The 10,694-nt window shown below is 34.9% G+C and overlaps 1 protein-coding gene across 1 annotated transcript; it reads left to right on the forward strand.

Annotated features, from left to right (window-relative positions):
- The first annotated feature begins 3,678 nt into the window (after window positions 1-3,678).
- On the forward strand, window positions 3,679-4,977 carry LOC149939289 (uncharacterized). The gene is made up of 3 exons (XM_090179102.1): window positions 3,679-3,826; window positions 4,233-4,343; window positions 4,394-4,977. Exons 1-3 carry the CDS (start codon window positions 3,679-3,681, stop codon window positions 4,975-4,977), a joined length of 843 nt encoding a protein of 280 aa, XP_090035228.1.
- The last annotated feature ends 5,717 nt before the right edge of the window (window positions 4,978-10,694 follow it).

Here is a 10,694-nt window from a genome sequence, read left to right on the forward strand (position 1 = left end):
GGCTCTAAGGACCATGCTGGGACGTCCCAGGGACGATTTGTGTTTTCTGGGTAGAGATATGTCGATAATTAGAGAGTATGTCTTTAGGGCCATTTTTATGCACTGGTACAATTTCTGCATATTTACAAACATTTGGGAAAATTCCCGAGGAAAAGCTTAAATTTATAACGTGCGATAATGGGGAAGCAATATAATCAATATTCTTTTTTAACATACTAGAGGTTATTTTATCAATTCCTTGCGATTTCGTATTTTTTAATTCCCCAATAGATTTTTTAATATCATCTACAGTTACAGGTTTTAAAAAGAACGAATGAGCGTAATTAGAATTTATATTTTGGTAAGTATTTCCATCTATATTTTTAGCAATGTTTTTACCCACATTTGCAAAATATTCATTAAAAGAATTTAAAATCTCTTTAGAATCATTTTTCATATTTAAATGCTTATTTTTTACAAAAATTGTTTCAATATCATTTCGTTTTTATAGTCGGGGGTTGAAATGTCCCGTATTACTTTCCAAACTTTTGCATTATCGTGCACCACATTATCATTTTTTTTAGCATAATAGTTCTGCTTAACAGTCTTAATGTATTTTTATATTTCAAGTATGTTTGCTTGAGATTTTCATTGAAAGGTTCTTTTTTTAATTGTGTTCTTAATTCTTCTCTCTTACCAATACTTTTGATAAGACCGTTCGAGATCCAAGGTTTAATTTTATGCATTTTTTTAATTAAGACTTTTTTTCTTTTCGCTAAATTTACGTAAAAGTTCATAGTTTCAATGAAGGCATTAATGGTTAATAGCATTTTTAATTTATCATAATCTATCATGACTGTTTCATAATTTCTTTCTTTCTCTATATGCGATTTAACGCTTTTAAAGTCTATACCTAAAACCGTAGCATGGTGATCAGTTATATTCGTCTCCAATATACAAGAATTAATTTTTATACTTGGTATCGATTTTATAAAAATGTGATCAAGACAAGACTTAGAGTCACCCGAGTGTCTAGTGTAATCATTTATGTAATCAGCATAGCTGTATGAATTCAGAATGTCTAGGTATTCATTTGTATTTTCGTTATTAGTATCTTTAGTGTTTATATTAATGTCACCAATTAAGACTACATTTTTTACCATTCTGTAAGATGAAATTTCGGCTTCAAGTCCAAGAATAAAATTTTGTAGGTTAGAGTTTGGAGATCTATAGATAGCTAGACACCGAAAAGAGTGACTCCAGTCCGTTCTAGAGATATCAAACTTTAAACAAGATACTTCCCCAATCTTAATTTTTACACAATTAACACTAAATGAATTTTTTTATGAATATAAGCAATCCATCATTTTGATTTATAAATACCGTTGTATTATAAGAATTATAGCCAGGTAAGCTAAAATAACGGGGGTCCTTACCCTCGAGCCAACCTTCAGTTAATATTATTATATCAAATTGTTTTTTAATTGAACAAGTGTTAATAAAAAGGTATCAATTTTTTTTGTTAAACTTCTAATATTTTGCTGAAGTATAGTCAATCTAGAATCAATATTAAGTATCTTAGAATATTCATCAATTGTTAAAGTTTTAGTAAGTTTTGTTATAGGATCAAACATGTCTATTTATATTTTTTTAAACATTTTTTTTTCCTTTTTTGAAATAAAAATAAGGTTATTTCAAATTTTTTATCCTGAAAGCTCGTTCTCCTTCTTTTTTTCTTAAAAAAACCTTTCCTCTTGTAATCCAATAAAAACTAAACTTATTCTTTAGAGCAAATTGTTTTGTTTCATAAAAAACCTTTCTGAGGGCTGGAGTTAAATGATCATTTACATATATTTTTTGATTTCCCAATTCTTTATGAATATCTTGAGCTAATAGACCTTTAGATCTTATTTTTTTTAAAGCGTCAACAATAAGATTTTGAATTTCTACAGACAAAAATTGTACAACAATAATACGTGGATTTTTAATTTCAAAATTTGCCGATGGTTTAAACGGGTATCGATTTATAGTTCTTAAGTCTTTTTTATTGGCCTGCACTCCTAATAACTCTGTTAAAGCTAGGACAATAGATAAGGTTGATTCATTCATCGTTTCTTTAACACCAGTAATATTAAACGTGGATTATAGTCTCTCTTGATCAAGTTCGTCTACTCTAGATTCTAATAGAGTTACTTTATCATTTAAAATTTGCATCTTATTTTGTAGACCTTCGTTATCTTTTTTTAGCGCGGTGATTATATTAGCTTGACTTTGAAATTGGTTTGTAAAATCATCGATTTTATTCGAGCAGAAGTTAATAGCTTCTTCAAACTCTGATAAATTATTTTCGATTTTGTCTAATTTGCATAACTTCTGATTTATTTGTAGTAGAATTAATTTATGACTTGCCGTATCCAGGTCATCAGGGTTATTAACTGACAAATTAACATCTTCAACAGGTCCAGTTCTGCAGCCTTCACATTTCCAGGAGGTCTTTTTTCCCCCCAACTTCCTTAAATTTTCTTCAGAGCGTATAGATGTGCAAGTTGCATGAAAATACCCGGAACAGCTACCTTTACATTGTATAATGTCCTTAGGATTTATTAAATCCTTTTCGCAAATCAAACATTTATCATTAGGCATGACTAGTATCGTTATCGTCAAATTAGAAGATAAAAATAGAGAGCGAAATGCAATGCGACTGACCTCGACGAACCCCGCTATTATAATATTATATAGTTAAATAATAATAAACTTGAGACTCAGAAGATTCAGTATTTAAGTATAACTTACATTTTAGACTTTTTTAGGTCCATGCTACAAGTATAACTAGGTTTGGCACAACAATGCATAAAAAGGTGATTGGTAATTAGTCTTATAAAAATACTTAAATGACCTCACCTTGATATGTTTTATGACTGTCCAATCATTTTCCAACTATAAATTTACCTTTTTATGTCCATTTCTGTTTCAATAGTATTTGAAACGTCATAAGTACTCTTTTGGAAATGTATTTAAATAAAAATCGTTTATTTAAATATTTGGAGAATAAAATAGGTAATTTTCAATGCAATTGTGTGCCAACCAGATTTTAAAACAATTGTCTTAGTTGAATTCACTGCCTAAAGAATAGCTCTTTACATAAAAGAACCTAGGTCACGTGAATGTGGTAGTTATATGTCACAAATTTCCGCTCCTGCCATCTATATTAGTAAAAATGAACCTCTTTATTTTTATTGGCTCTCGGTGTCCTCCGCTGTTATATAAAACTTTCTGAAAGCGATCTACCAACTACTAAACACTATCATTAGCTTTATTCTTTAAAATAATTAAATTAAATTATCCTAAGGTATAAAATATAAATGTATGTTCCATCAAGCACGTTTTACAAACAAGACACCTTTATATTGAGAGGTATAGGAATGTTGCGTACCTGGCTGCAAAACCAGTTCATATCGTGCTGCAAATAAAAATGTGACGCTCAGTGCTTTCCCCCGTGATGAAGCTCTTAGACAACAATGGATAAATTTAATTAAAGAAAACACTAATGATGTGGAAAATCCCAATGTAAAGAGACTATGGGGTACTCCCAGGCGTGCAGTGATTGGATCACAACATCAAACAGTGTGCGGATACCATTTTAGTGCAACGGGTAGTAGAAGCTACGGTCAGAATCTCCCGAAGCTGTTCTATCATAAGATGTGTAAAGAAGATTTGACATTATTACCGGAATCATTTTGTGAAGTTGCCAACTTCATCGAGTTCCCCAACCAAAATCGAGTAAATTTGCCACAACACTTCAACAAATTAGAAACCAACTCTAACATAGAAGAGGCTACTGCTACTGGTAAATATTTTTAATTTTTTAATTTTGTAGTATCTTGAAGAAGAATGTAATAAAATATTTTATAGAGCATGGATACAGCTTGAATAAAGACTTTGATCATCTCTCAAAAAGAGTGAAAAGCCAAAGAAGTACAATAGATTTGTTAATTACGATGGTAGAAAATATTTCAGCATTAACGCAAGAAAATATGAAATAATTTTTTTTAATGAAATGGAGATTCAAAAGAAAACCTTGCTTATGAAAACACAGAGCTGAAATTACTGAAAGGAAGACTTTCAACATTGGAAAAATAAAATAAAGACTTGCGTGATCAACTGTAAATTCAGGAAAAGAAACCAAGTCTCGAGATTTTCTTTAGACCAGATATCTACTTCGTCAATGCTTAAATTTTACACCGGTTTTGAAGACATGGACGACTTAGATGACCTCTATAAATATCTTGAACCTGATTTATCAAGCTTAATTTTTTACAATAGTTCGAGAGGTTATGATAGGAAAACTGATCGTCACGATGGAAGTAATAAAGGACGTCCTATGGTGCTAGACTATAAGGATCAACTATTAAAGTGGGAATGTTTGAGGAAGATCTAGCCTATAGGTTCAGTGTATCAGTTTCAACCGTTTCAAATATTTGCATTACATGGTTTTATCTATTGGAGAAAAGGTTGACACTGTTAAAATTATGGCCCTCGAGGAAAATTATAGATGAACATATGCCAGAGGAGTTTAAAAAGTTGTACCCAACCACGAGGGTAATTATTGATGCGACGGAACTGTTCATTCAGAATCCGAATGATTACACAACCCAAAGTGACACTTGGTCCTCGTATAAATCCCGTAATACGGCCAAGGGCCTCATTGGTATAACACCAAATGGTTTTGTAAGTTTTGTGTCGGACTTAGTCCCAGGGAGAATGTCGGATATCGAAATTACCAGACAATGTGGGATAGTAGATTTGTTGGATCCATTTGATGGAGTTATGGCTGATCGGGGTTTCACAATTGAAAACTTCTTGAAAGAAATAAATGAGATATTCGACGGAACGCGTCTCACCGGTTACCTCAAGAATTTTCCGACCGATGGAGTGAACCAATGCCAAGCCGTAGCACCCGAAGGAGCCCAGAGTTTCAATGGCAACGGCTCTGAATAGGTATCGATTTTCTAGGCCCTCGTACTTGGAAAGTTATTTACAGTTGTTTCGCAAACATCCAACATGGTATTAGCATTTCTAACTGTAGTTTCATTATTGACGTCATCATTAATACTGCTAATATTAAGGTTATAACTACAATTGAAAAAATTAAAATTAAATTAACGCACATTATCTTAAAATTAAAGATAACTAAATAATACAAACCTTGATAATGGATAATCCATTATTATGATTCAATCATTCAACATAAGTGTTTAACCCTTGGTCTTCTAATCCGTTTATTACATTTTAAGATTTTTCTCTCACTTTAAACTTTCCATATTAGCAATATAATTAATTATGCACCGCTCAACAACAGTAAAATCATTATTTTTTTAAAATAAAATGGCTACTATATATAAACATTTCGTAAAAAATATCACAGACAAGATCTCCCTGAGTTTCAAATACATGAACCGGAGAAACTCTACAGAAATTATAGCAGACGCCATTTAGAGCGTTTGAAAATAATGTTATCCCGAGAGCCTCTGCGGTCCTAGGATTTTATAGAAAGGGCTATTGATCGTAAGTAGTATACCCTATCAGATATCATAACGTTAAAAACTATTTATTATAAAGATAATTTACATAGAAGGACAAAAAAATGGCATTACAGGTAATAAAGATATTCCGAGAGGGAGGTGCCGGGCGGAAAAGTGTTCAACACCGACGCGGCATTACCCCGCTGTATTGCGATTGCTATCCGCTGAGTCAAAAAGGACGTGGAACGCGACTCCCCGGTAGCTTCCCGAATTCGACGACCAATAGAATGAAAGCCAAACCGTCGCGGCCGAAGGAGCCGAGACATTCAACCACCACTGCTTTAAACAAATATCGGTGTTCAAGCCCGGAGGACTTCGCTTTTTTCTTCGACTCAGCCTAGGTGGCGGCCCAGAGAGGGGCTGCGAACGAAGACGCCAAATAGGACGGAGCCAAAGGGTCAGTGCAGGTAAGGACCCACACCAACGATTTTCCGCCGGTCCATGGAACAAGGAGCATTCCATCAACCACTTCCCGTCGTCGCAGGAGAGACCCGGAGGCTCCAGAATGAATGGAACACCCACAGAAACCAGAGCACGTTTAAGAATATCATTAACGGCGCCGTGCCTGGAAAGCCGTCCTGAACTCTTCTTACAGCTCAGGCCGTGTGTCCCGTAAGGGTCAACCTGGGCACCACAATTACACGTGTGTGGCACCAAGATGCGGGCCCCCAAACACAGACCGATCGCAATCCGAAAGGAATCGCTCATACGTGGCTTTTACCGTCGTCTGACCTAGAATATTGACTGCATGGTCAGAGAACGAAGACAGATTAATTGCACTCTTGGCTGAAGATCCAAGGTTCGGTATTAACGCTTTGAAGGATTCAGGAATGAGTGTGTCCTGATACCGTATCGACTTTGAATGTGATTGGTAAGTTGTTTACCAGACAAGTAACTTTAATCGGTTGTGGCTGTTCCTCTTCAATGTGAAACCAAACATCATATTCTAAATTCGACCTCGTACTTGTCGTTGTGGAGATTCCAGATTCCGGTACTTGATTGGTCTGTTGCTTGGACGCATTTGATGAATGTTTATTACGTCGTCTACGTTGACGATTATTTCGATGACTTTGAGTTGACGTAGTGTTCTTCGGTAGTTGACCAGCTTGATTTTCACTCCGACATGCTTTACTTAAATGTCCGATCCGGTGACATTTGTAGCATTCAGCTTGTTTAAACATACATTCCCAGTCAAAGTGGTTCGTACCGAGGCATCTTCTGCATTTTCTATTCAATCCCTGAGATGCATTGCTGGAGCGAGCAGGTATGCGTTATTGACTGGAGCGTGACTGTGACCGTTGTTTGCTTGTGCTATGTTGATAAATGTTATTAACAGACGAATCATCCGATTTCTGACCTTTTATCACTGTTGAATCATGTTCAACCGTTTCCATAGAATTCCGTCATTTTTCGTAACGCCGACATGTATTGCCCAATAGATTACGCTTATAAAACTTTCACCTTTCAGCAATATCAGAAGGAATTGGCTCGTAGTGATCAGTTAAAATTTTGGTCAATTCATCATAGGACTTGTCAGGCAACTTCTCTTAGTAACGAGAACGTTGTTGTCCCAACAAAATGTAACAATGACGCATACTTCTTTTGTAATACTTCAAACGCTCTTTATAAATGGTCCACGGCGTGTCCTTTTCATTAAATTCCGGAAATTGTCCATTTGCTGAAGCCATAGTGATATTGTTGTCGTTTTTGTTTTGTTGAGGCTTTACTCGGAGATCGGCGTCGTGGTGCCGGGAATTCTCGAAGTGGCGTCGCGGCAACGTGTTCATCGCTTTCGGCTTCAGCTTTCTACCCTCTCGCTGAAAATGGCGGCGCGTCGACGTGTTTGTCGCGACTGGGCTAGAAAGTTATCGAACGAGGCGTAAAAAATATTCGGTTTATATCCACTTTACGTCGCCAATTTCTTAGGTTTAATATTTCTAACAATTAACACACTTAATATCGATAACACTATTTATTTAGATACATATTTGTACAACTTATTAGGTACGCACCGGACTTATTATACGCGAGCTTACGCGTAGGGAAGTGCCTCTGTATCGTCTGTGCTTTCTCTACGATGATCTTTTCTTAACATGGGCACCCTCTACCGACGGGTTATCCAATTACAATTATACGATCCTAACAATATAAGTCTGCGTTCCTAATTAAACTTTTAATGGCAAACACATTTTTAAGTATTCTGTAAAACTTCATTCTTGATATGGCACCACATCTTGATCACATTACTTTTAGTAAATGCAGGCATGTTTAAGGTGGCTTGATTGATTGCAACTTCCATTCCAACGATTAATCCCAAGTCTGCAATTAATTGATCTCCCGACAGAAAATATTACAGTATTGCTGACTTCAAAACTATTCTTTCATCACTCACTCGTCCACCAAAACACTCGGATACAATCATTAAATATCCAGTAGGTGCTTTACCAACCAAAAATATGTTATTATGCTTAAAGGAACTAAAGGTTTGAGCTCTTGCCCTTATTTGTTTTGGTATTTGCACAAACACCTCAGCAAAATCTATAATACAAGTTGTCTTAGGGTACTTGTCTCTAAATGATTTGGCATGGTATGCTGTATTGTTTATCGTGGAAGCTAAAAAATGAGTTCTTTCATTTGTCCTTCATTATGGGTAACCAAATACTAAAAATGTCTGATACCATGGTTTTTGAAACTGAAATACAAAAACAAAGATTGGCAAAATTAGCCCAAGTTGCAAGCGCATTAATAGTAGTAGTATTTGGTCACCAATTGACAATTTAAAAAAATCTTTGCAGGAGTAATCATTCAAAGTATTGATAGATACTGCAGCGGTGTCAACCTGAACTCCATGATTGACGCTTCCGTTTGCAACTGATTTTCTATAACAATACGTAAAAATTGGCATAACCGTGTGGCACGCAGCTGCAACATTAAAATATTCAGTTTCACTGCTGGCACTGCACGTAAACCTCCCAGTATCTCTTATTTTGGTTCTATCATCTGAACACGGGCATGTAACACAATGAGGTGTGGACAGATTTTCCAAAAAGTTTAGTTTTCTACGGGAAACCTAAAATTGTAAACCCCAAAAATTAAAACAAGTGTACTGTTAGGGGGCCTAACAATACTAAATTAACGCCTTTATAGTAATATAAAGCCTGCGCTTTGAAATCTAGTAAATAAATTAGGACATAGAATTCCCAGTTCAAATTAAGAAACATTAGTAAAAATTACCAAAGTATGGTTTAGTATAAGCTACATTCGACTTCCTCAACACAAGGATTATGTGCTTATCTCCCTCCTAGCTTTGTACAATTATGGATTCATGAGTAAGTTAGAGCAGAGATAATTTAGATAGGGAGTGACAAGTGGGAGGAAAAACGTAGCTCTAAACCGACTCCACAGACCAGGTTTGTTTCCGGTATGACGTTATGAATCCCGCCCCCGAAAGTAGGGGGGCAAAATGTGAGTGGTTGGGCAACCAATTTGAAATTTTGGCTCGAAGGTGACGGAGATTATCTAAATTCTCTCTGATGTCTCTTCAATTGAAATTTAAGTCTTAATTTTAATTTTAATACCCATTTACTAACGTTTATTTAACTTATTAATTATTTAGCTGCTGCACACCATTTTTTACATATGACTTTCATGGAGCTAGAAAGTAAGACATTTGAATTTAGAATAGATAAAGATGCTGTTGTTACGTTTTTAACAAAAATCAACGATGGTCATAATGTCGTTCTTCTGCCTTTTCTTCAAGATAAAGTGGACACTTTGAAATTAAAAGACACTACAAAGGACGCTTTTTTAAAAGAAAGATATCAAATAATGAAGAGCGAAAGGAAAAATCAAGGTTTTCGTCATCTTTTGCAAGATAAATATCCAAAACAAAATTATTTCAGAACATATCCAAAATGCCGAACTATGCTTATTTCCCGGAAGATATATCCATGGACCCAGCGGATGCCTGGACAGCCAAATTATCGAGGGGTGATTTATTGGCTATTACAGATCAATTTTTTGCAATAATAAAACGTAAAATATATCGCAGACTTGGGGTATGTGACCGACGTTAAAACAATACGACATGAGAACTTAAAAAACAAAACAATAAAACATGTGATCTAAAATGACGAGGTAGTTAAAAGATGGACTAATATGTACGACAAAGCTGACACTTGAAACTTCTCGATGTTTTTCTAAATGTCAGAGGAAAATGCCTTGTTAAAGATATATTGGAACAATTTCAGTGTGAAACAAAAGCCACCATAAAAGCGAAAAAGACCTTGCGTAAGTCTCTCAAGGAAAAGAGTCAAGAATCTGAAAAGCGAAACTCGCCCAGAAAAAGTCTAGGAAAAGTTTTAAAATCTTCTACAAGAAAGGAGAACAAAAAGGAACCTTAAAGAAAACAATTTACTAAAACAATGAGATTGACAAAACCATTACCATTAAACGAAATACCTTCTTTTCACCTTCCAGAAATTAAGTCTAACAGCTCATCTTAAAGTTCAATTGTGATCAATTCCAATTATCATTCCGATGTTGACAATTGCGATTATAGCTTCTTAAATGGAGACACTGATGTAGACCTCTTCCAAAATTTATACCGGCAAGTTCCTCAAGTCAAGTTCCTCCTTGTGCGAGAGCGTAGTTAAATTCAAGACAATTATGATTATAGCTTCTTAAATTGGGACCCTGATTTTGAACTTTTTTACGAGTTCTTTCCTACAGAGGTTTTCCTAGGACCCCAAGCAGTTCCGCATGCAGAGTACTAAACTAAATGTTCCTAAATTGCCATAAGTAATAAGATTAATGAACTCTAAAATGAATTAAAATTAATTTTATATTAAGTGATATCCTAAGTGAGAAAAATATATCCTAAGTGAGAAAAATATTGTCTTTCACATCATTGTTTTAATTTGTTTTTGAAGATTTTTAAAGTAAAATATAAGTTTTAAACTTTGAAAAGAATCAAACTATTTTCTTGTCAGAAATTGTAGTGTTGCCGTTAACGGCTTTCATAACAAGCCCTGATAACGCTTTCAGCTTATCCATATTCGCTTAAAAAAGGGTAACTGAAGGATTACAGTTTCGTCCACCTGCACATCGTTGTCTACCAAAATATTGTTCAAG

The sequence above is a fragment of the Leiobunum rupestre genome, chromosome 6 (assembly GCF_980474605.1).
Source record: "Leiobunum rupestre chromosome 6, qqLeiRupe1.1.hap1, whole genome shotgun sequence".
Taxonomy (NCBI): domain Eukaryota; kingdom Metazoa; phylum Arthropoda; class Arachnida; order Opiliones; family Sclerosomatidae; genus Leiobunum; species Leiobunum rupestre.

Coding starts and splice junctions, on each gene's coding strand:
- LOC149939289 (XM_090179102.1), top strand. CDS start 3,679: ATGTGTAAAGAAGATTTGACATTATTACCGGAATCATTTTGTGAAGTT. Junction 3,827..4,232: donor AGAAGAGGCTACTGCTACTG/GTAAATATTTTT, acceptor CCGGTTTTGAAG/ACATGGACGACTTAGATGAC. Junction 4,344..4,393: donor AACTGATCGTCACGATGGAA/GTAATAAAGGAC, acceptor CAACTATTAAAG/TGGGAATGTTTGAGGAAGAT.